Source organism: Pinus tabuliformis, chromosome J (genome assembly GCF_031772625.1).
Source record: "Pinus tabuliformis cultivar Carrire ecotype Pingquan chromosome J, CPIR1, whole genome shotgun sequence".
In the NCBI taxonomy this organism is placed as follows: Eukaryota; Viridiplantae; Streptophyta; class Pinopsida; order Pinales; family Pinaceae; genus Pinus; species Pinus tabuliformis.
This window is the reverse complement of record NC_142295.1, coordinates 88,089,097-88,115,560: the sequence shown is the minus strand read 5'-3', so window position 1 is coordinate 88,115,560 and position 26,464 is coordinate 88,089,097. Positions and strand designations below refer to the sequence as shown.

The 26,464-nt window shown below is 39.7% G+C and overlaps 1 protein-coding gene across 3 annotated transcripts in view; it reads left to right on the top strand.

The window, feature by feature from the left end:
• The first annotated feature begins 219 nt into the window (after window positions 1-219).
• LOC149225643 (WUSCHEL-related homeobox 8-like) overlaps window positions 220-26,464 on the top strand; it is a 122,415-nt gene continuing 96,170 nt past the window's right edge. For 2 of the 3 annotated variants that reach the window (XM_089377221.1, XM_089377222.1), the window contains exons 1-2: window positions 220-821; window positions 1,304-1,540. In XM_089377221.1, the coding sequence (XP_089233347.1) occupies window positions 1,318-1,540 (223 nt within the window). In that variant the 5' untranslated portion in view covers window positions 220-821; window positions 1,304-1,317. The remainder of the gene's footprint in view (window positions 822-1,303; window positions 1,541-26,464) is intronic. The other variant, XM_089377223.1, reaches the window with a different exon arrangement.

Below are 26,464 nucleotides of genomic sequence, written 5' to 3'. Positions count from 1 at the left end.
TTTTCTAAATTAATAAAAAAAAGGGTACATAACGACCCGCTCACAGTACATTACAATCTCACCTAACACAACAATTTGAATAGAATGAATGGAGTGACTTACGTATGACCTGGACATGACCATACTCCCGCCAATCCTTTTGTCCCTTTACATAGGGAACGTTTACCTATATGGAATCGTAGACAAACCATTCTCACCTGCCTAGCATGCATTGCAAGTTTGAATCTTGAATCTACACGTCTGAGGGAATGGTTTCATATGAATATATACAATGAATATATCAAATAAATTTACAAATATGTATACAACATGCAAATCTCGAGTTCAGAGGATAAACCTTGTTATGACACGCTTCTCCCTTGCTGCGGACGCCTCTCAATCAACCAATCATATATATGTGATAACAAATTCAAGAAATCAAATAGAAGCATATGTATGTGATAACAAATTCAGAATTCAAATACAAGCATATAGATATGTGTTATTCAAGAATTCAAATACAAGCTCTGTGAACGTAAAATCCGGAACTCAAGAACGGGTAGATTGGAAGGAAAGTTAGCAGCTCGACGAAGGAATGAACGTGAGGATTATTATAAAACTTTGAAATCAGACAGAGGACAGAAATAGTAATAGAAGAGCAGTTAAGACTGTTGTTCTCACAGACTTCCAGCAACGAAGTTTTATTCGAGAATAAGCGGTGGAATTTTGAGTTGGGGGTATAAGGTTTTCGTGAAAAGGCATTTGATTAACACCCATGTGTTCTAGTTCGAGTTATAATCGTGTACATAGACTGCCCGCTTGTGTCTCAGGTGGAAAGTAGGGTATGTGTCCCATCAATATTCCTTACAATGGGGTCAGTTTGAAGGGTGTGCGCCCAAGATGAATTCAGTCTGTTGTTTATTTGTGATGTTGGAATTTCTAATATTTATTTACTTAAACAGAGTGTGCCCAATTCGAATTCAGTCTTTTGTTTATTTACGAAGTTTGTTATAAGCAAATCTGAGGATGAATCTTAAGTGTTGTGGGTGTTGGCTTCTATGGGGAGTTTTGTTAAACAGTTGCATTCTGTCTGATCTAAGCTATTATTTTCTATTCTTTTGTTTATCAGTGCAGTTAGATGGAAAAATTGTGTCCTCTTTATTGTTATTTTCCGGATATTATACTTGTTGCGTGCACTCTCATCTAGAATTTTTAATCAGGATGGTAATGGAGGAATATGATTTTGGCTGTTGGTTTCCTTAAGAAATTCGTCTAACAGTTTGCTTGCAATCTTATTTTTTGGTGGGGTTTTGGCAATGGGCAGGTGGGACTTTATGAATGACGATGGAGATGAATTCTCCAAATATAATAGCAGATATGCAGGGAATTGGATTAAGGGGTGTGGGAAGCCAACATCCACTGAGTTTTGCAATGCAGGAGCAGGTGATGACAGAGGAGCAGCTGGAGACTTTACGCCGACAGATATCGGTATATGCTACAATCTGTCAACAACTTGTGCACATGCATAGGGCCGTCGTACTGCAGATGGATCCGATGCGTGGTAGGTGATTTCTTGATAAATTGCTCATTGATGACTATTTAACTGTCTAGTTTTTCTTGGATTGTGGTAAAATCAGTTGCAACCCTTAGGGTAAGTTCCCACAGTTTATAGCTTCTCCTCTTTAACTCTGCTGATGTTCGTTATTGACTTTTCTTCTTCTTCTTCTTAAGGAAACATATCCCATGGAACTGTTGTAGTATCCCTCTTAGAGAGGTTACCCTTGTGCTGAAATTCCGAGTTAGGGTTTCAATAAACACATGACAGAATTGTACTCTAACAAGGCTGCAGTACTTCATCAATCTATAAAACAGTGATGATCTGCCGAGAATGCACAAACAGTATAATAAAGTACTCAAGCAACAATTGATTCCTCAAACAACCACTGTAAATTACGGCTAATTTGACCAGCAACTAGCGGTCTTACTATACTATGCAGTACAAAGATCCACAGTTCCTCAATAGGGATTGTTACTGTTCAAACTACTAGGTCAAGGGCAATAATGGAGTGATAGCCCATTGTCACCTCAGCTAAGGCTCCCTGCTCTTTATGGACTTTCACCGATGGGAGGAGACCCAGTATAAAGGGAATCACTCGATGGATGGGTCAATAAAAGGATAAGGAGTGATTTCTAAGGCCTACTTACAAGAGAGACTCATTTGCATGGTTTGCTTGCTTGAGAAGCAAGGTGTAAGGCTCTCTAGGAAGGGCCAAGGGGATTTCAAGGGCTAGGGTTTGCGGATAAGATTTGAAAAGGAGATACCTAGTCCTAGAAATCCTTGTGGAAACTTGGTTTCCAAGTGGTCTTTGTGAAATTAGTTTCAATAAGTTGTGGGGCAACATGGGACCAAGTGGACCCAAAATTAGGTTAAGGGGTTGGAGTTGACCAGTCAGGGGTTTGTTTGACCTAATTGAGGGGGAGAAGGGGATCAAAGGGGAAATTTTCAGTGATTTTGATGCAATGATCCCAATGAGGTCACTAGCCAAGGGAAACCAAAGGTGAGAATCAATCTCAGAGCTAGGGCCTGAAATATCGCAAGATCCCACCATCGGAATTGCTTCAAATTAGGAAGGCCTCTAGAAGACACAACAACACAGTAGAGGGCAAGAGATCGAAATTTTTGGATTGGTGAATCGTGAGAAAATTGATGCCCTAGGTCACCTATGGAGGCTAGGCCTAGAAAGAAAGAGAGAAAGGTGAGAAGAATATGCTTTTGAGTGATCACCAATGGAGGATCAATGCCTAATCCTTTGGGGAATATGGAGTCAAGATGAAATTTGTGTTTTAGAATAACTTCACCCAATCAAGGAGCCTCCTAGACAATTTCGCATGGCAATAAGGGCATGAGAGCAACTGCTAGAAGAGTTTATACTTCGATGTGCAATAATAAATTACTTATCAAGATATGTTCAATAGAAACAATCTCTAGGAACATTCACCCCTTTACACATGATACATAAGATGATGCAACACTATAAAGACTAAATTTCCACAATTTCACATAAGAAAAGCAGTAAATTTCAGATCTAGTATAGCGAAAATCCCAACAACATCAATGTCATAAAGTAAATAACAAGAATAAGCATGAAAATAGTACTTACATGTGCAAAAAGAGTATATCCAATCATCATATTATGCCAATAATGAAGCTCCAAGACAAGAGAGAGAATATCCAAACATCAAATTTCATCCATTACATCCAAATTCATCCTCCAAGAAGGATAGCGAAAATCTCACAAGAGAGAGAGAGATCCAATCCAAGTGATGATGATAAAAATGATTCATCTCACTTCTATTTATACACTCTCTAGTGAATTTGATTTAAATAATTTGGCCTAATTTAGCCTCTAAAATAAAATAATGTGCATAATAACAAAACTTTTGGTGACAAGCCCACCGAATAGCTCAATAATGTAAAGTTAAGCCTCTCAAGAGGATCTAATGATCAATAAAGTGAGTCGTTGGGCCTTCAAGGAGGCCTAATGAAGTCCAAAAGGTGCCATGATGTAGAAATGGACTCCAAACATAGTGGATAAGAGGTTGGCCCCTTGTTTTCCAAGTAAGAACTTGTGGTGCTCCCAAGTGGGTGGGGGGGCACAAGGACATCTTCATGGGTCTCCAAATTTATCAAATATGTCTGTAAACCATCTGTAAGGGTTGGAGTAATGACATAACCCCTCCCTCTATAGCGGGAGGCACCCTGGAACATCTTCCAAGTGTATGGTGCAATTGTGAAGCCGACTGCGCAGGGTGGACTAGGTGCATCATCCTCATCCAAAAGGTAGAACATGAGCAATCAATAAACGCTTATGGGGATCCATGAAGTAATATCTGCTATGGAGGAGGCCCATGGCTCTCAAACGCTCACCCTACAAGTGCCAATGTGGCCCTTTTGAGGGCTAGGACGCCGTATAGGGAGACCCAGCCCCAAATGGAGACCCACCTGCAATCCTGCATAAGATCCAGTGCGTCCCCTTTGCCCTCCAATACAACCAGTCATTAGAATAATCAAGTAATAAAGCTTACAAGTCATGGGATCAATGGGGCACTTCATGGTGGCATGCCCTTCCATGGTGGGTTTTGGCATGTACAAGTGTCTCCAAGCTCAATAGGGGGTTAACCAAGAACCCAATTAGGTGGTTTTAATCTCTAAAGGGGTTGGCATGTCCATGGTACATCCTTTAAGTGGTAGGTGGCAAATGATATAATAATAGGATGGAGTGGGGATCAGGGGAATCATCCATACCACATGTCAAGGTGCAAGGGTAGCTATAATAAGGGAAGCCCACACCTGGGTATATGAGTGTAGGAGGGAGCAAATCATGGTACATGATGTTGAGAAATCTAGGGCATCAAGATGAGGTGATTTCTCTATAATGATAACTGCTTTTGAATGCTTTTTACTTATCAAGATGAGGTGATCTCTCTATAATGATAACTGCTTCTGAATGCTTTTTACTTTTTTAGATTAGGATCTTCTCTTTACTTAGATTATTATTATGATCTTCTTCATCAACCAGCTACCAATGCATCAATAATAAAGAGACAAGAGACACAAAATGTAGGCGATCAGCCAAGGCCCAAACCTCTTCAATTTGAGAGGAAAACCCAAACAAATTCTTCTTCTTATAGAGACTTCAATTGATGAATACCAAGACTAAGACCCTTGACCTATTCACCTCTCTAAGACCAAGTGACAAGGCTTCTTAGCTTGACTTTTCTGATGCCAGCCTTAGCCGCTTAACCCACATTATACAAATAAAATTGCATGTCACTGGTCCCAAGCCTTAATCACCTTTCCGCCAATCCACGACCTTGGCACATTTATCGATACTCACTTTATCGCGTTCAACCTCCACCGTTGATCTTACCATTCAATTTGACGATTGTTGGCTGCCCCGATCAACAAAATTAATTGGTGATCCTCCACCGTTGATCAAAGCACAGTTGATCCAACGGTTAACAGCGATATCGGACGAGAATCTTGTGCGACGTTTACCCGCCCGATAAAGTGGTTTCCTCTCTCCAGTGGCGTGCTACGTGTCCACTGATAAATGGAATCGGGTGACCACCTCGAATTACCACTTACCACGTAGAGCCCATGCGATAAACCATTTCCTGTTATGAAACTACTTTTCTTGTGCATTAACGCTCACGCAATTTACCCACTCAATGACCGTAGATCTATGGATTTGTCGGTTGGACGATCTAGATCTAGTCCGCCGCCATTCTTCTTCTTCGCCAACACTTAAGTTTAATCTCTGCCGTTCATTTCTTTTACTTTATGCTGTGTGACTTAATCTTGATCGCCCATCGCCTTTAGCCTCGTTCATTGATCTTATAGATCCAACGACTCCTGTGCATCGTCACCTCATTTCTTCGTCCTTCCCTTTACTTCGTTTTTAGGTCATTTCTCAGTGTTTTCTGTGGTTTTAGGTTTACTTCAGGGTTTTGGGTCTTTAGTTGTTTTGCAATACAATTCCCTCTTGGCTTAACTCCGTGTACTCTTAATCACTGTCATCCCTGAACTTCACTTGGATCCTTTGATCGGATTCATCGATCAAGCTTCGATCCTACATACTCCCCTTCTTCTCTGTCTTTTGTTCGAACCTCACATGCATACATATACTATGCAGAATTACACTAACTACGTAAAATTCATAATTCCATACACATCATACAATTCAGAAATCAAGTTCTCTGTATTGATAAATAAATATTTACACAGTTTCTTCTCTCAGGGCTAATTTCCAATATCAGTGGCCTCTGTTGCATAATCTGCCCGTAGGCTTACAGTCAACCTCTTCACCCTCTAACTCCCTAACTAACTCTTTCTATGCCTTTTAGGCTTACATTTATAGAAAAGGCTCTGTGAACCAATTCTGGTTCAAATCCTTAATAATTTCAACTAAAACCTAAGAATCCTCTCAATCCTATAAATCATGAACTAATTCCTAATTCAAGATCTACAATTAATTTCCAAAGCTATCAATCCCTATGAACTCTTAACTATCCTGATTCTCTCATGTTCCCCTTCATTCGAGAACATTTACAATATGCCTCACAATACTTAATTAATTCCTATTCTCATTAAAATCACTCAAAATCCTAAATAATTACATTAATTTAACACTTAGGAAACCAACTTCCTTAAAATACAAGACCCCCTATGTCTACTAAAGTATAATGATAATTTTGAGCTGAATGCTCCTGCATCAGACTCCCAAGGTAGAAAATATTCATGATCTCCTGATCATGTGTCTTCATATGTTGATAGAAAACCTCCAGGGTCCCAAACTTTATTTTGTAACTGCCCAAATGCCTTGCACCTTTGCTGCTGCTGTATATCTGTCGTCTTCTGATTCATTTTCCTCTCTTCAATCAGTTTCAAATTCTGATTGATCACACTTCTTGTTGTCATTTTCCTAAGCCTGGACTGTTTCGTCATCAACTGCCATTGTTCTTCAATCTCCATTTTCAGTACATCCTTGGGTTGGTCCATACTCTGCCATTTTGTGCTATCTCATTTTCTCTGCTTCAGGTTGTTGTTGCTGTCCACTAACTTTGGTACCTTCACATTCTGCATATCACTGCACATCTGCACATTGTCCATTCATATTTAAACTGCTGATTACTTTCCTCAACTTTTTCTACTTCAGCTTCTGCTATTACTCTTGATATTGCTCCAGGTACTGTTGTAGATATTGCTTCCACCCAAACTTCCTTAATATCCTTGAAGATATCTTCCTCTGCAACATCTAATTTCTGCTCCTTGCCTGCAACTAAACATGTAATCATAAAACAATTGTTAAAATAAAAATCATAAGGCTTCTGTGCCTTTTCTTCCTTTGGCAACAATTCAGCTTGCTGCTCTAATTCTTCCTCCTCTGTCAGCACATCAATATGTTGATTTGAATTCTCAAAAGAATTCACGATACTGTCATCTAGTCTCTCCTCCACACCCTCTGTTTCAATGATGTCTTCCTGTCCTTGTCGACTGTAGTGAACTTCTTCATTCTCATTCAGTTATGATTTTACAACCTGAACACTTACTTCTTGGTTTTCTAGCCTTTTCTCCAAAAGATTTAATTCATGCCATAAATTTACCATCTCACTTGGAATTTCTCCTAAAAGCTCTATGAAATCCTCACTATCTTCTTCTTTGTCACAAGTATAACTTCTTGTTGAGACTACTTCTTCATTATTGTTTAGAATAAAATTATGATCCTCCATCTCTGTGATAGTTTTAGATGTTTGTCTATCACTCTCCCTTTGGCCATTTAGGAAAATCAATTCCTCGTAGTTTTTACCAATATTAAATTTCTTATCATAAGACATAACTGTCTCATCTCTACTGAAGATATTTCCTCCACTAAGCAAGGAATTTATGAACTCCTTCTGCTGTAATAACTCAACTTGATCTTCATTTGAAAGACAATCATCATCATACTTTTCTTGGCAACTTTCAACTTCATTCAAGACAATTCCATAAGATGGTTTGTCTTCTGCAATACTTGCATTCACACACAACTTGTCAGTTGTAAAACCACAAGACCTCATGATCTCATTTGATGATTCAATCACCAAGTCCTCCTGTTGTTCCAAGTCCTTTACATGACTCAGAAATATTTCAATGGTCTTCTCTTCAATCTCATCAAGTCCTTCACTTGATTGCTTGATATCCTTCTCTACTTCTTCTTGCTTTTGGCCATCCTCATGAGTCCAACTTCCTCTACTTTCAGTCCTTGCAATATGCTGAAAAGTAAAACCTTTTCCCAACTGTGTACAGGTATTTACATGAGACCTATCTATCTCATCTTCTTTTAGAACAGAATTTAGATTCTGCCTTTCTTCTTCCTCCTTTATGTCAATATCAGCAAATTGTCCTTCTTCACATGTTTCACCTGCAAACATACACAAATTATCAGATTTAAAATCATGTGACCCTTTGGTCTCACTTGAAGTTTCAGTCTTCAAGTCTTCATCTTCACCTAGAACTTCACCTTGTTCTGCTTCACAAATGGAAACTTCCATTTCCAACTCAGTGTCTCTGAGTTTTTCCACTAGCCACTTTACTTGCCTCTGTTGTAGCCTATTCTATAACTTATGCCACTTTACTGCCCTTTTCCTCAAGACCCAACCTTGTCTTTGGCTTTCCTCCAGTATCCTCCTTAATGCATCGAGTTGTTCTTTTATCTCTGCAATTTCCTTGTCAAGCTCCTCTTGACTCATTCTCTTGCCATTTGCCTTGGCATCCTCCTTCTTCACTTTTCTTCTGCTGTGGTCTTCCTCAGAACCTCTGCTATGACTATTAGTAGTCATCTTCTTCTCCATCTCTATGAGTTCTTCACTCACTCACTATGAGCTACACTAAAGCCTCTGCAACAGCAAGTCCTCCCTGCTGCCACTTACCTCACCAAGCTTTCCTTTGTACTTGGTCTTTTGGCAAGCACTTGGTTCTCTATCTCTGGAACCTCTTTTGAGCACTTCTCTCTGCTCCTTCTAGGCTTCAACTCATCAGCACCTTTTAAGAACACAATAGTCCTCTTGTATTTCAATCACTAATGAAATACTAAGTTCTGACCACCTCTTCTTTCACTTAGAAACTCTTACCAACTTCCTTCATCCCTTAGCAATTCTACCCACATCCTCTATGGAATTGCCTTTGTGAGCTGCAACAAAACCCCTGCAGTAACAAGTCTCCTTCTTGCTACATATGCCTCACTAAGTTTCTCTCCTTTGAGCTTAGTCTTTTGGCATCTCTCTAGTTCTTTCCTTTGGAACCAATTGAGCACTCCTTGCTCTAGGTTGCTGCAATCTTATCACTTTCTTATGTTGCTACCTTCAAGATCTCTGCATGATCTTGTTCTACCATTCTCCTGCACTTTGAATGGATTGTTCTCTGTTTTTTGTATCTGTAAATTCTGTTGCACTTTATTCCTGTGTGCCTACTGCTTGTTAGATTAAAATCTGGTCTCCTCTTGCCTGCATACACATCTTAAAACATAACTCTGTTCTAAATTTCTCAAAGACTTTTTACACAAAATTTCCTTATTCTGCTCTGATACCAAATGATGCCAGCCTTAGCTGCTTAACCCACATTATGCAAATAAAATTACATGTCACTAGTCCCAGGCCTTAATCACCTTTTTGCCAATCCACGACCTTGGCACATTTATCGATACTCACTTTATCGCGTTCAACCTCCACCGTTGATCTTACCATTCAATCTGACGATTGTTGGCTCCCCCGATCAACAAAACTAATCGGTGATCCTCCACTGTTGATCAAAGCACACTTGATACAACAGTTAATAGCGATATTGGATGGGAATTTTACGCGACGTTTACCCGACTGGTAAACTGGTTTCCTCTCTCCAGTGGCGTGCTATGTGTCAACTGATAAATGGAATCAGGTGACCACCCCGAATTATCACTTACCACTTAGAGTCCGCGCGATAAACCATTTCTTGTTATGAAACTACTTTTCTCGCGCATTAACGCTCACGCAATTTACCCACGCGATGATCGTAGATCTATGGATCTGTCGGTTGGATGATCTAGATCTATTCTACCGCCATTCTTCTTCTCCGCCAACACTTAAGTTTAATCTTCGCCGTTCATTTCTTTTACTTTATGCTGCGCAACTTAATCTTGATCACCCATCGCCTTCAGCCTTGTTCGTTGATCTTATAGATCCAACGACTCCTGTGCATCATCACCTCATTTCTTTGTCCTTCCCTTTACTTCGTTTTTAGGTCATTTCTCAGTGTTTTCTATGGTTTTAGGTTTACTTTAGGGTTTCGGGTCTTTAGTTGTTTTGCAATACAACTCCCTCTTGGCTTAACTTCGTGTACTCTTAATCACTGTCATCCTTAAACTTCACTTGGATCCTTTGATCGGATTCATCGATCAAGCCTCGATCCTACATACTCCCCTTATTCTCTGTGTTCTGTTTGGACCTCACCTGCATACATATACTATGCAAAATTACACTAACTACATAAAATTCATAATTCCATACACACCATGCAATTCAGAAATCGAGTTCTCCGTATTGATAAATAAATATTTACATAGTTTCTTTTCTCATGCCTGATTTCCAATATCAGTGGCCTCTGTTTCACAATCTGCCCGTAGGCTTACAGTCAACTTCTTCACCCTCTAACTCCCTAACTAACTCTTTCTATGCCTTTTAGGCTTACATTTATAGAAAAGGCTCTGTGAACCAATTCTGGTTCAGATCCTTAATAATTTCAACTAAAACCTAAGAATCCTCTCAATCCTATAAATCATGAACTAATTTCTAATTCAAGATTTTACAATTAATTTCCAAAGCTATCAATCCCTATGAACTCTTAACTATCCTGATTCTCTCATGTTCCCCTTCATTCGAGAACATTTACAATATGCCTCATAATACTTAATTAATTCCTATTCTCATTAAAATCACTCAAAATCCTAAATAATTACATTAATTTAACACTTAGGAAACCAACTTCCTTAAAATACAAGACCCCCCATGTCTACTAAAGTATAATTATAATTCTGAGCTGAATGCTTTTGCATCACTTTCCTTCCTTTAGTCAACGATGGTCAAACTATTGACTTTCCTTTCCTTCTCGGCTACTCTTCAGATTTCGACCTCCTGCAATTCTCAGCCTCTTTCAAAAGCCCTAGTTGCAGCACGTGGGAAGTGTCACCTCCTAGTTTGTGCCCTTGTTTCCTTCGCTTTAGATGTAGACTCCCTTTTCTTCAACTCGACTTCCTTCTTGACTTGTCTTCTCCCCTAATTCGGTTACCTGAGATGACTGCAATATTCTCGGCTTCTCCTGCAGTAAATGATGCCTCTCTTCTTCGCACGTGTGACAGTAAATAGCCCTAAAACAGATCCAAAATTGACTCGGCTTCTAGTCCCTTCTTCTTCGCTTGGATGGAGGCTCCTCTCATGAGATTCTCGCACTTCTTCTTACTTCAAACCTTGACCGAAATTTTGTCCTTCAAATGAGGCCGAGATGCCCTATTTATAGTGGTTTGTGCATCCATAATAAGCCGAATTCTCTTAGTGACAACGCTGACATGCCTTTCTAGAGATATCTTTAGGTCGACTTGAAGGAGGTGCTTGAGCTTGGTCTTGGAGGGTCTTTTAATGACCCATTTGCATATGTAACATACCCAATAAAGGTCTTCAAACTTTGACATTGACTCAATGAACTTTATGACTTGATGACTAACCCTAAAGACTCACAATGGGAGTCTTAACTATAAAATAAAATTCCTTGATCATAAAACCCATGAATCAAACATTACAAAAATAATTTTATTTTCTTCTTTACATCAATTACATAAAATCATAATCACATGTCATTATGAAGACCGAACCTAGTTACACTTTTCAACACATGAGCCACCCCAACCTTTATTTTTCCACCCTTCTTCATATGCCTTTTGCCTTTGATTGATTTTTTCTTCATAACTGCTCGGGACTCCAGGGGATGGAGAGCATGATGTGTAATATGTAGCAGTGGATACCCCTTGAGGTGGGGTAGTTCATCTCCCACCAAGGGTTGGGACAATCATGGGTTCCTTAATGATGAAGGGGGCTCATCTAAGGCCCATAGGAACTAGGGTGATGGCCATAAATAAGGGGTAGAGCTCATGTTTGGTTTTTGCGCACGTGCTAAATTTGTATGTCCCAGCCATCTTTTGCATTTTGTGGTACATTTCCTGTTGAGAGTGGCCAAATTATGCTTTTTATTTTCTTTTTAGCTACATCAACCTCCAGGGCATCGTTCCAAGCCCGACCCAAGGTGTGGACAAGGGAAGGGGGAGGCTAACCCTATGTGGACCTAGTGGACACATGTGGACCTGGATGGGAAAAGAGATGAATGGGGCTAAAATGAGTGGAAGGGGAGCAATGTAGGTGGTATCAGGAAGCGAGACCACACAACCAAAATCGAGATTTCCCATGTAGTCCCATCCTTAAAGCTAATGCCTAGTAAGGAGATCCCATGGGACTAGGATACAAGGGTAACCACGAAATCGGGCAATGGAGACAAGAATTCAAACCTAATGCACTCTTTCCGCTGAATCCCCCCACTAATTCATGCCCAAAAGTGCTCATGACATGTAAGGAAATCTACTCAACTATACCAATGAAAATCCATACCGTTGGGGTCGGAAGGCCCACCTTCAAACATTGGTTGGCTTAGGTGGCAGAGAAAATGGCACATCAAGCTATTTGGGGCCTGCAAAGGGCTATTGGCTGAGGACCATCTAGGAGAAATTTTTTCTCCAATATAAACTACCCACAGGTGGTGTGTAACATCTGGTTCCAACTAGGACACGAGTTCTCAGAAAAATGCGCGAAGCTACTCGAACGAGAGGTCATGAGAACACCAGTAATCTCTTGGTTACCGTAGACCTGTTACCTGCACATATCAAATACCAAGCACACTGGGCAACATGTTTTTGTGGTGTCTTATAATCACCCATGCTTAGTGTTAGGCCATAAAATCAACAGAAAAGTAAAAACATGCAAATTTAATCTAAATGCAACTAATCTTCCATGAGTAATATCATATGATGTTAGAAGAAAATCGGTATGCAATGCATCCACCCTAACATGCATATAATTTAATGTCAAGTGTCAAGGAAAGGGGTGATACAACTTAACTTGACTGGTTGCATCCAAAGTTCGTCGTTGAGTTTAGCAATGTAGTAATACTCCTCCCTAACTTTCCCATGGATCTTAATGAGCATTGGATTTTTATCTACCAAGACCACATCCCCAAGCTTATATTCTCTTTTAGGCTTCCACTTTTTGTTTTCTTTGTGATTTGGTCGCTTGAGAATACAAACTTCTTGTGAAGGGAGAATGGGGGAAGGCTTCTCAATCTCATGTGTCTTGTAGTATGGGATTGGTCCTGGCTTGACCACATGAGAAGGGTAAGTAGGCTCTCTATAAAGGATGAAGGGGTTTCCATCAGATTGTGGGATAGTGGCATATGACAAGTCCATTTGGAGATGACCTCCAATAGTGGCTCCCCACTTCCTTGATAGGAGCATCCCCCACACATCAGGGATATCTATGACCACAACATCCATAAGCAATGATATATCAGGGTTCATAGCCAAAGAAACCTTGAGGTCTTTTATGAGGCCTTCTACTTCCAAAGGCTTGGAGTTAAAACCACATACCTTTTTATATGGTCGAGTGATGTCAGGACCCAATTGCTTTAGTGGCATGATGTTTGCGGAAGCCCCTAAGTCCAACATACAATTATGCAACAAAAGATCATTGATGGTTAAAGTAAGCATGAATGGCTCATCCCTAGGGTTTAAATTGGGAAGGTGAATGTTTTGCAAGTCCTCGGGTAATTCTTCCTCTTCGCAACCCAGGGATTTCTTGATTTGCCATTGTTTTTTGGGAAGTTTCACAATCTCCTTTAATGGAACTGACACAGTCATTTTCCCTATAGTGGTCTTTAGATCAATGTCAAGTCCAACCTCTTTGCCCTTTTCCTTTTTCTTGATGGTCTCTTTCCTTTAAGGGTCCTTTTTGGGATTGGCCTTCTTCAGGGGATCCTTTTTAGGAGGATCTTTAAGGAGAGGTTCTTTAGGAGAGCCCTGTTTGGGAATCAATTCGTCTTTGTTGGGTTCCTTGGAGGTTTCGGGGTCTTTATTGTTATCCTTTCGTGAATATTGGACCCCTTTGAATCTTCCATTATTATCAACGTTAAGGATTGGCTCTTCCTTTTCTTCTTTCAAGGTGACCTCACTAATGGGAGGATAAGTATATGAATCTCCTAGCAGAATGTTGAAGATGTCAGATTTTATAAGGTTAGCCTACTCATCTACTTCTTCGTCATCACTCTCATCCTCATCACTTTCCTCATCCTCGGAAGATGAATCTCGCTCAACTGCATTAGTTGGAGCCAAAGTGTTTGGGACTTGAGATGAGCTCGGCTTGTCTTCTTCATTGTGCTTTTTAGAAAAGGGCTTCCCTTTTGGGTTGTAACTAGATTTTTGGGCCCTTTCCAAGGCAGCGAGTTTATTCATGTAGAGCCTATCTCGTGAGTTCATTTCTTTGCTGAGCTTTTCCATTTTTTTTGAGGAGGACTAGAAAGGTTTCTTTGTGTTGATCTTTAAATTTTTCCCTTTTTACCTCTGCTTTAGCCTTGGGGTGGTCATTAACATCCACCTTAGAGATTCGTAAGTTTTCCTCAGCTCCATTGCTATCTCTTTAGCATCAGCGAACGTTGAAGGTTTCTTGTCTCTTAATGCGTAGGTCAGGTGGCCACCCACAACTTTGACGAATTTGTCGAGAATGTTAGAATTAGGGGGCTTCAAATGGTCAGGGATATCCCTGACTACCCTATCAAAATTTTGGATGAATTCTCAGATGTCTTGCCTTCCCTTATTTGACAAAACTTTTCAATGTTGAAAGTTCCTTGTGCATTACATGATCATCTTCTCATGAACACATCTTCAAATTGGTCAGAGTCTTCTATGCATGCTAGGGGAGGACCATGGTACCATTCTCTTGCTTGTCCTTCAAGTGACAAAGCGAAAAGCATCATAATCCTATCCTCATCAAAAATCATCCTAGGAGATATGTTCCAATAGAAATCTTCAACAAAGTCACAAGCACTTATGGTAGCATCGCCATTGAATTTGGGCAACCATCTATTGTATTTCTCAGGTAATGGTTTGGGGTCATCACTCAACTTCAAAGGGGCAAAGACACTAACCAAATGCCTTTCACTTTTGGTCATCTTGGGTTGGTCTTGTTTTGGGTCAGCGCTGGAACTAGTTGCCATCTTTGGGGTAGGATCACCGACCTTTTCAAATTCAGGGAGAATGGTAGTTCTAACAAGTGATGGAGTTCATTCTCCCCTTCTTGTAGCGGCCCTAGTTAAAGGATTAATATTATCACCTTCAAGTAAACTAGGGGTTTGGACAATGTAGCCTTTCAATTTTGGTCATCTTGGGTTGGTCTTGTTTTGGGTCAGTGTTGGAACTAGTTGCCATCTTTGGGGTAGGATCACTGACCTTTTCAAATTCAGGGAGAAGGGCAGTTCTAACAGGTGATGGAGTTCATTCTCCCCTTCTTGCAGCGGCCCTAGTTAAAGGAGGAATATTGTCACCTTCAAGTAAACTAGGGGTTTGGACAATGAATGGAGTCGCTAAAGGAATATTAGAAATGTCGTCAATGAATCAATTCCTCAATGATTCACTAGGGAGGTATACTGCTTCCACGACGACGGTGCCAAAATGTTACCGCTCAAACTAGCAGGGGTCCAAGGAGGGGATCTTAAAAGGGCAACTACTAGGTCAAGGGCAAAAATGGAGCGATAGACCACTGTCACCTCAGCTAAGGCTCCTTGCTCTGTACGGACTTTCACTGATGATAGGAGACCCGATATAAAGGGAATCACTAGATGAATGGGTCAATAAAAGGATAAGGAGTGATTCCTAAGGCCCATTCACAAGTGAGACTCAATTTTATGGTTTGCTTGCTTGAGAAGCAAGGTGTAAGGCTCTCTAGGAAGGGCCAAGTGGATTTCAAGGGCTAGGGTTTGTAGGTAAGACTTGTAAAGGAGATACCTAGTCCTAGAAATCCTTGTGGAAACTTGGTTTCCAAGTGGTCTTTGTGAAATTAGCTTCAATAAGTTGTGGGACCACACGGGACCAAGTGGACCCAAAATTAGGTCAAGGGGGTGGAGTTGACCAGTTAGGGGTGTGCTTGACCTAATTGAGGGGGAGAAGGGGATCAAAGGGGAAATTTTCAATAATTTTGATGCAATGATCCCATAGAAGTCACTAGCCAAGGGAAACCAAGGGCAAGAATCATTCTCAGAGCTAGGGCTTGAAATATTTCAAGATCCCACCATCAGAATTGCTTCAAATTTGGAGGGCCTCTAGAAGACACAATGACGTAGTAGAGGGCAAGAGATCGAACTTTTCAGATTGGTGAATTGTGAGAAAATTGATGCCCTATGTCACCTATGGAGGCTAGGCCTAGAAAGAAAGAGAGAAAGGTGAGAAGAATATGATTTTGAGTGATCACCAATGGAGGATCAATGCCTAATCCTTTGGGGAATATGGAGTCAAGATGAAATTTTTGTTTTAGAATAACTTCACCCAATCAAGGAGCCTCCTAGACAACTTCACATGGCAATAAGGGCATATGAGCAGCTGCTAGAAGAGTTTATACTTCAATGTGCAATAATAGATGACTTATCAAGATATGTTCAATAGAAACAATCTCTAGGAACATTCACCCCTTTACACATTCTACATAAGATGATGCAACACTATAAAGACTAAATTTCCACAATTTCACATAAGAAAAGCAGTAAATTTCAGATCTAGTATAGCGAAAATCCTAGCAACATTAATGTCATAAAGTAAATAACAAGAATAAGCATGAAAAGAGTATTTACATGTGCAGAAAGAGTATATCTAATCATCATATTATGCCAATAATGAACCTCCAAGACAAGAGAGAGTATTCAAACATCAAAATTCATCCATTACATCCAATTCATCCTCCAAGAAGGATAGCAAAAATCTCACAAGAGAGAGAGACCGAATCCAAGTGATGATGATCAAAATGATTCATCTCACTTCTATTTATACACTCTCTAATGAATTCGATTTAGCTAATTTGGCGTAATTTAACCCCTACAATAAAATAATGTGCATAATAACAAAACTTTTGGTGACAAGCCCAACAAATAGCTCAATAATGTAAAGATAAGCCTCTTCAAGAGGATCGAATGATCAATAAAGTGAGTCGTTGGGCCTTTGCGGAGGCCTAATGAAGTCTAAGAGGTGCCATGATGTAAAAATGGACTCCAAACATAGTGGACAAGGGGTTGGCCTATTGTTTTCCAAGTAAGAACTTGTGGTGCTTCCAATTGGGTGTGGGGACACAAGGACATCCTCATGGGTCTCCAAATGGATCAAATATGCCTGTAGACCATTTGTAAGGGTTGGAGTAATGACATAAGCCCTCCCTTTGCAGCAGGAGGCACCTTGGAACATCTGCCAAGTGTATGGTGCACATGTGGAGCCGGTTGGGCAAGGTGGACCAAGTGCATCATCCTCATCCAAAAGGTGGAACACGGGAAATCAATGAATGTTGCTGGGGATCCATAAATTAATATTTGCTATGGAGGAGGCCCATGGCTCTCAACTCTTACCCTACAAGTTGTTGAAAAGTGTAACTAGGTTCAGTCTTCATAATGACATGTAATTGTGACTTTTGTAAATGATGTAATGAAGAAAATAAAATTATTTTTGTAAGCCTTGCTTCATGGGTTTCATGAGCGAGTGATTTTAGGATTTGTCATTAAGGTCAAAGAATTAATGTCATGTATGAAGAGCTCTTCTTGAGCATATGTAAGATGTATATGAATCAATTAAGTGTCTAGTAAGCCCTCCAATAACAAGCACAATCCTCTTCTCTTGATGTCGGCTTTTATATCGGTGACAAATTCATGTCGGCTCACATTAAGGAGACCCACCCATTTGAATGCTCATGTCGGCTTGAGTACATGGACAAACCACTATATGTAAGAGGCTAGGCTCTTCGCATATCTCTGAATTTTCGGGAGAAGAAAAGAGACTTGGGTTACCTCTGCTTTGGTGAAGGCTACAAGGATGCATGCTACAGTTCTGGAAGGGAATTCGGATCCCTCTTATCTAGAGATCACAATAACAATGAAGAAGAAGTTTTGGTATTTCTAAGGAGAAACTACAGTTAGAATTTCGGTGGTCTCTCACTGTGATTTCGGAAGACAAAGATAGTGAATAATACCTCCATTCAGGTGGCCTAGTACAAAAGACAAGTTCATATAGGAGAATGCAGTGACACTGTTTTGGTGTTGAGGAGAGTCCACTGTTTGTAAGATAAGAAGACTATGTTTCAGTTCAAGTTCTGTTTAGATAAAGAAGCCTCGGTGCTACCACAGGGAGAAGGATCCAGTGCTAACCTCGCTCAAGTCACAGTCTCAATGATGCTACAGTTTGGACATGATTACAATACAATGATGAAGTCTTTAATGATATTATAGTGATGGATTTCAGAGCTCTCTCATTGCTATCACAGTGAAGGTCTAGTGATGTAGTCTCAGCAGTGGAAGAGGAATCTAGAAGATAGAAGCAAAAGAGGACTCATGTCTTGATCACGGAGTGGCTAATAGGCCAGGGGTCTTGGTCTTGGTATTCGTCAATTGGAATCTCCATAAGAAGAATTTGTTCGGTTTTTCCTTTCAAAGAGTGAGAGGTTTTGGCTTTGGCTCATAGCCTACATGCTGTGTCTCTTGTCTATTTATGTTCACGCATTGGTAACTGTTTGATGAAGAAGAACACTTAGAATCTAACATAAAGAAGATCCTAATCTAATCAAGAAAAACATTCACAAGCAGTAACTAATAAAAGAGAAATCAACTAACACTAATGCCTTAGATTTCTCAACATGGTATCAGAGCTAAGGTGCTGAAGTCAAAGGAAGGGCATCTAATCAAAGAGACAATCAAGGATCGAGTTTCAAGAAAGACATCAAAGCAAGTCGAAGGTTATCAAAGCAAAAGATCAAGATCTACATTGAAGAATCAAACCTTAGATCGAAGAAGCAGCCTACAACAACAAGAGCTTTTGATTCTATAGTCATCATCAAAAGACCACAAAGACCCTCATCAAGTTATCTACAAGGCAAGGTAGATCGAAGAACTTTAAAGTTGACAATCACATCATCTTGGAGAGAGTTGAAATCCTAGAAGCATTTCTGATCTACACTACGAGAGAAGTCGAAGTATCTTAAGGGAGAGAAGGCATTATCATCATCTCCAAAACTATAAGGCAAGTTCCCTTTTATTGAAGCAAGAATCCTATCCTTGTCCTTGAAGAAGATCATCCAAGGAAGCAACAAATATTCTTTAACCATCATCAAAGTGATCAAGTAGAAGAGTTCATCTTCACTTGTCAAGTAAGTATCTTTCATTCTTTGATTAAATTTGGTAAAATGACTTTGTATTTGCAAGGAGATCTATAAGCTGGTTGGGTCATCGAAATTCCTTGCATGAAAAAGGAGGATAGGCATAGTCCTCTAAGAAGGTGAAGTCATTGAACATATCAAAAGGTCTCCTTTGAATTCATGGAAAGGGATTCTTATGAAATATCCCCTCATATAGCAATATTGGAGACATCAAAGAGATGTATATGATAAACTCGTAAGAATATTCTCTGAAGGTGCGATAAAGAAGGTCACATGACTTAGATCTGATTTACACAAATCGAAGGTATCAAAGAATGAAGGGATATCTTCATAAGATCTCAACTGCGAGATTTGGGAGAGATGATAAGAAGATAATCATCATTGTTCTAAATGCACTAACTGATAAACAAGGTAACAAATGTCCATGGGGATAAGAAAGTTGCCTCATTCGACAACTTGTGGTTTCTATGCAAGATAGAAGAAGACAAGTTGAGGGAAAAACTGTTGAAGGTTAAAGGACTCAAACATTTGCAGGAAAGAAAGGGAAGTTTGGAAAATTCTGGTCATCAAAAAAGAAAGAAGAGCATCGCTGAGATTCAATGCTATGGAAGTAAAGGCTATGGACTTTATAGGAAAAATTGTCCTAAAGGGACAATATCAAAAGAAGAAAAGAAGCCCATATCACTGAGGAAGAGATCTCTACTATGTTTGAGATATTCTCCCTCACAAAGGGTCTTGACATAGCTTCTAAATCTTATGTTATAGGATATGGCTATAATAAATAATAAGATGCATCGTGGCATCATGGAAGCATTAGGAACAAGAGCTCGTGACATCACCGTAGGAAACATGAAGGATGTCTGATAGTCAACTTTGAAGGATATAGCTCTTGGTGACCTCATTAAAAGATCAAAGGGAGAAGTCATCCAGGACAGGTCTCATCATACATCAGTTAAAAGGGGAAACATCTGCTGAATAAGGATATGCAAGATGGAATCCTCATTGGAGGATTCACCAATCTAGAGTGGAAGCAAGTGTTTCATCAGGGATTCCAACTTGTGGAGTTCATGGGATGATGGTATGATGACATAAGAGATGAAGCAAATCAAGGGGTTGAAGATCTTTTTAATCAAGGAAGCTGCTGAAAGAAGCCTAGATGACCTAAAGGTAAATTAGGTATGTATGCTTGTATTTAATATTATAATGTCATGTCGTATGGTTGCAAGTAACATGGATCATTACTTCTATCTTGAGAAGCATGATCAAGGTAAAAGGATCTCCTCCTCTGAAAAGATGCAGGAAGGCATAAATCACACTAGATGAGATCAACATAATATGTCCACATATGAAGTGTAAGGAGGTTGTCTACAATTGAGGAACTTTGATTGGAAGTTCTTGGGAAAGAAATGTGTGGAGAAAGGAAGGAAGAGATCGTGAGATTTGCAACCATGGTAAAGGCAATCAACATCCGGAAGATAAGAAGATTTGACTAGGTAATCTCCCGGACAGATGTGAAGACTCTGATGGGAGTCGAAAAATGATAGAGACCCTTGACAATGGATATCTGTGGGAGATGTGTCAATTTGCATGCAAGATGCTGATACCTACAAAAATATGTCATGGTGAAAGATCATCACAAAGGTAATTTTGATTTAATGTGTTCATTAATTATTTTTGAACTAATATCTGGATGGGCTTATGTAGGACTGCCAAAGGGAAATCTGTGGATGACTTCCAAATAGACCATATAGAAGGATGTAACGTCCCTCCGAAAAATATGGCACTAGAGCAGAATAACATGAAGCAACGCTAGATGGAAAATCTGATGGATTGCTTTCTGATGAGTTGAGGATATGACTAACTCATGGATAAAATTGATGGATGGTCTATGCCCTATGTAGAAGTATGAAAACTTCTTGACGAAGAAGAAATTCATGACATTGAAAGAGGGAGCTCTTCAAGCAGCTGAGTGTTCGAGGATCTCCACATGAGGAGCTGCAATAGGTCCTTGGTTAAGAGGGAGCCTGAAAAGAAGTTTCTTACTTGGAAGAAACCTGGAAATTTCTAAGGTGGGAGCTTAGGTACATTCCTTTGTCATAGGAATGAGTACATTCCTTTAATGGAATATGTCCTCCTGGTATGAAAAAGGAGAGATAGGCATGTCGTTCTAGTCTTCACCTAGGAAGACAAAATGAAGGATTGTGTAATCATTTGGCATCCGATACTCTCTGAGGATGGGATAGGGCATCCAACAGTAAGAGTAGTCGTGGAGGACCGATATTCTTTGTGGGATTGAGGAGTCCAAGAAAAGAATAGTCCTCATGGAGCATATCCTGAGAGAACTTGGGTGGGGTATATTCCGAGAGAGACAATGATGAGTGTGTCAATAAATCACTGGTCTCGCCATCATTGAGCTCAGATCCTTGCTGTGTAACAATGTTGGTTGATATGATGCTATACAAATGAGTTACAAATCCGAATTCTTCTTATGAGAAATTCTTCAGATTGAGAATGACCAAGTACCATTATGAATACCTCCCTAGTTAAGAGGGAGTGTTGAAAAGTGTAACTAGGTTCAGTCTTCATAATGACATGTAATTGTGACTTTTGTAAATGATGTAATGAAGAAATAAAATTATTTTTGTAAGCCTTGCTTCATGGGTTTCATGAGCAAGTGATTTTATTTTAGATGGCTCCCATTGAGAGCCTTAGGATTTGTCATTAAAGTCAAAGAATTAATGTCATGTATGAAGAGCTCTTCTTGAGCATATGTAAAATGTATATGAGTCAACTAAGTGTCTAGAAAGCCCTCCAATAACAAGCACAATCCTCTTCTCTTGATGTCGGCTTCTATATCGGTGACAAATTCATGTCGGCTCACATTAAGGAGACCCACCCATTCGAATGCTCATGTCGGCTTGAGTATATGGACGAACCACTATATATAAGAGGCTAGGCTCTTCGCATAAAGACAAAAAAGATCTTTGCATATCTCTGAATTTTCGGGAGAAGGAAAAGAGACTCGGGTTACCTCTGTTTTGGTGAAGGCTACAAGGATGCATGCTACAGTTCTGTAAGGGAATTCAGATCCCTCTTATCTAGAGATCACAGTAACAACGAAGAAGAAGTTTTGGTCTTTCTAAGGAGAAACTACAGTTAGAATTTTGGTGGTCTCTCACTGTGATTTCGGAAGACAAAGACAATGAATAATTCAGATACCTCCATTCAGGTGGCCTAGTGCAGAAGACAAGTTCATATAGGAGAATGCAGTGACACTGTTTCGGTGTTGAGGAGAGTCCACTGTTCGTAAGATAAGAAGACTATGTTTCGGTTCAAGTTCTATTTAGATAAAGAAGCCTCGGTGCTGCCACAGGGAGAAGGATCCAGTGCTAACCTTGCTCAAGTCACAGTCTCAGTGATGCTACAATTTGGACATAATTACAGTACAATGATGAAGTCTTTAATGATATTACAGTGGTGGATTTTAGAGCTCTCTCATTGCTATCACAGTGAAGGTTTCTAGCAATGTAGTCTCAGTAGTGGAAGAGGAATCTAGAAGACAAAAGCATAAGAGGACTCGTGTCTTGATCATGTACTGGCTAATAGGTTAGGGGTCTTGGTCTTGGTATTCGTCAATTGGAATCTCTATAAGAAGAATTTGTGCGGGTTTTCCTCTTAAAGAGTGAGAGCTTTTGGCCCTGGCTCATAGCCTACATGCTGTGTCTCTTGTCTATTTATGTTCATGCATTGGTTACTGTTTGATGAAGAAGAACACTTAGAATCTAACGTAAAGAAGATCTTAATCTAATCAAGAAAAGAATTCACAAGCAATCATTAATAGAAGAGAAATCAACTAACACTAATGACCTATATTTCTCAACACAAGTGCCAATGTGGTCCTCTGGAGGGCTAGGAACCCGTATAGGGAGACCAAGCCCCAAATGGAGACCCACATGCAATATTGCATAAGATCCAATGTGTCCCCTTTGCCCTCCAATACAACCAGTCATTAGAATAATCAAGTAATAAAACTTACAAGTCATGGGATCAATGGGGCACTTCATGGTGGCATGCCCTTCCATAGTGGGCTTTGGCATGTACAAGTGTCTCCAAGCTCAATAGGGGGTTAACCAAGGACCCTATTAGGTGGTTTTAACCTCTAAAGGGGTTGACATGTCCATGGTACATCCTTTAAGTGGTAGGTGGCAAATGATATAATAATGGAATGGAGTGGGGATCAGGGGAATCATCCAGACCACATGTCAAGGTGCAAGGGTAGCTATAATAAGGGAAGCCCACACCTGGGTATATGAGTGTAGGACGGAGCATATTTTTAAAAACCAGTCGGTCTGAATCGAAAATTGGTCAAACCGACTGGTTCATTGGCCAAACTAACCGAACCGGTAAAAGAACTCGGTCAATAGCCTCATTCGCCCTTTTTTTAGATAAACTGGGCATAAACGGACTGGTTCATTGCCAGGTTGGCTGTGGACTTGGCTGTGGACCCACCAGAGGCATTCTTGGAGCCTTGTGAGGTGGTTTGGAGGGAAAATAAGGGTTGTTTCCTCCAAAAAAAAAACCCCTCCAAGCCAATAAAAAGTCTCCCCTCTCATTTGCCTCACATATCTCATTTAGAGTTTTTGTGAGCTTCATTGTGAACTTGGAGAGTGTTGAGTTTTTGCTAGAGTAGTGGAACAATAGAGAGTTTGAGCTAAGTAGCGACCATGCCTCCAAAAGCCAAGGATACTGCATGGGCTCATTGTGATATGATTGATGGAAAAATGATTTGCAAATATTGCCAAAAATCTATTGAAGGAGGGGTTATTAAAGGTTCAAGCAACACTTGGCTAGGATAGGAGGCCATGTAAAGTCACGCGGAACATCAAATGAAGTAATAAGGCATATTAGGGTAGAATACCTTCATAAGTTTGAGAGTCAAGTCACTGAACTAGCAGAGAAGTTTGTGACTCAAGCAGTTCCAAAGTTTGAGAGTCGAGACTCAACCAACTGAGTTTGAAACTTTGATCATGATGAGAAGTTTCAACTTTCAAGTGATAATGTTGATCACTAATATCATATATGTAGACTTGTAGTAGGCTAGTGGCCCCATAGCTTGTAGGCTTTGTCTTTGGACTCTAGAGGCCATTTAGAGCCTCATTGATTATATATTTTGTTGTTGATATGTATTGCACTTGGTGCCATTTTGATTTATTCACCTTTACATGGTATATATATGAGCAAACTTTGCATATTTTGTGGCTATTAGTTTGGAATCATGATTTTAAATCTTAAAAATAGTTTTATTTTTTTCATTAAAAATTAATTATTTCAAGTGTTTTTTTTTTTAAACCAGTTCATTGAGATCTAACCAGTCCTAGTTTGAAACTCGGTTTATTAGGTGGACCGGTCCGGTCACCGGTTCCGGTTTTTAAAACTATGGGAGGGAGAAAATCGTGGTACATGAGTCACCTAGACCTTTTTTTTTCCACCCTTCTTCATATGCCTTTTGCCTTTGATTGATTTTTTCTTCTTAACTGCTTGGGGCTCCAAGGGATGGAGAGCATGATGTGTAATATGTAGCAATGAATACCCCCTTGAGGTGGGGCAGTTCATCTCCCACCAGGGGTTGGGACAATCATGGGTTCCTTAATGATGGAGAGGGCTCATATAGGGCCCATAGGAACTAGGGTGATGGCCATAGATAAAGGTTAAAGCTCATTTTTGGCTTTTGCCTACGTGCTAAATTTGTATGTCTCGACCATTTTTTGCATTTTGTGGTACATTTCCTGTTGAGAGTGGCCAAATTATGCTTTTTATTTTCTTTTTAGCTGCATCAACCTCCGGGGCATCGTTCTAGGCCTGACCCAAAGTGTGGACAAGGGAAGGGGGAGGCTAACCCTGTGTGGACCCAATGGACACATGTGGACCTAGATGGGAAAAGAGATGAATGGGGCTAAAATGAGTGGAAGGGGAGCAATGTAGGTGGTATCAGGAAGTGAGACCACACAACCAAAATCGAGATTTCCCATGTAGTCCCATCCCTAAAGCTAATGCCTAGTAAAGGAGATCCCACAAGACTAGGATACAAGGGTAACCACGAAATCGGGCAATGGAGACAAGAATTCAAACCTAACCCACTCTTTCTGCCGAATCCCCCCACTAATTCATGCCCAAAAGTGCTCATGACATGTAAGGAAAACTACTCAACTATACCAATGAAAAGCTATACCTTCGTGGTCAGAAGGCCCACCTTCAAAGATTGTTTGCAAGAATAAATTTGAGAAATCATCTAAGGAAATTTTCAGATCTGAGATTTTTTCAAGGAGATCTGGGGGTTTTGAGACAAATCTAGGCCCTGGAGGGCAAGATCTTGTCCCAAATATTTTTTCAAGGTCAGTCATTAAAGATTTTGCAACAAATTTGAAGATCTGAAGCAAAACAATTTTTTCAAGAAAAAGAGTTTCAAGTTTTGGAACTCCTAAGCCCATATTTTCCTTCTCCTAACCGAACTCTAGCCCTATTGAGCCTAGTGTTAGCCCTAGATTCCCCTTGTTCCATTTCTGATCTGAATATTTAATTTCTGAAATTGATCATTGGTGATTTTCTGCAGAAAAATTGGTAAAAATTTGTGTTTTAGGGGTTAGAATTTTTTTGGCAACTTGGGCAAGTGATCTTCAACGCCTAGGGCCTAAGGGTTTGATCTCTAAACCCTTTTTTTCTTCACTGCTTGCTACATCAATCATATACCTCTCTAATGGTAGCAAAATTTCATGTGGGTTAGCCTAAAATCAGTTCCTAAGTTGTCTAATACATTAAGGAATTAATTTCTTGAGTTGGGAATCCATCATTAAGCCTATTTCATATTTTAATTGTTGACTGTAATAAGTATATCAGATCTGATATAATTCTGGAAATCACATCATAACAGGCTGAAATTTTTTGATAATTCATATGGCAAGTTTGGAAAATTTTCGGTATATAGATAGCATTGATAGCTTACTGTTTTCATTGTCATATTGCTACTGTCATAACATTTGTTTGTTGTTGTCCTAAAAAACAATTCTCTGAAAGTTAGAAGTTTTAATATCGTTGTGGAAGTAACTGTCATAAGAATCTAAAAGGGTGATCTTCTTGATTGCAACAAGCATTTCCCTTGCTGTCATAAAGTCTTTTTTGCTGCTCTTTTCTATCACTGAAACATATTGGCTGTCATGGATTAAATTCTGAAATTTCAAGTGATTTTAGTTCATAACACAATTCAGAATTTGTTTGACATGTTTGGCATTTTAATTTTACTACTGTCATTAGAGAATTTGTTGTTGTCCTAAATCTAATCTTTGAAAATAAGTGATTTTGGATGATTGTTTGCATAAGTTCAGGGCAACAAATTTTTGTTACAATTATTGGCAATAAAATTCAA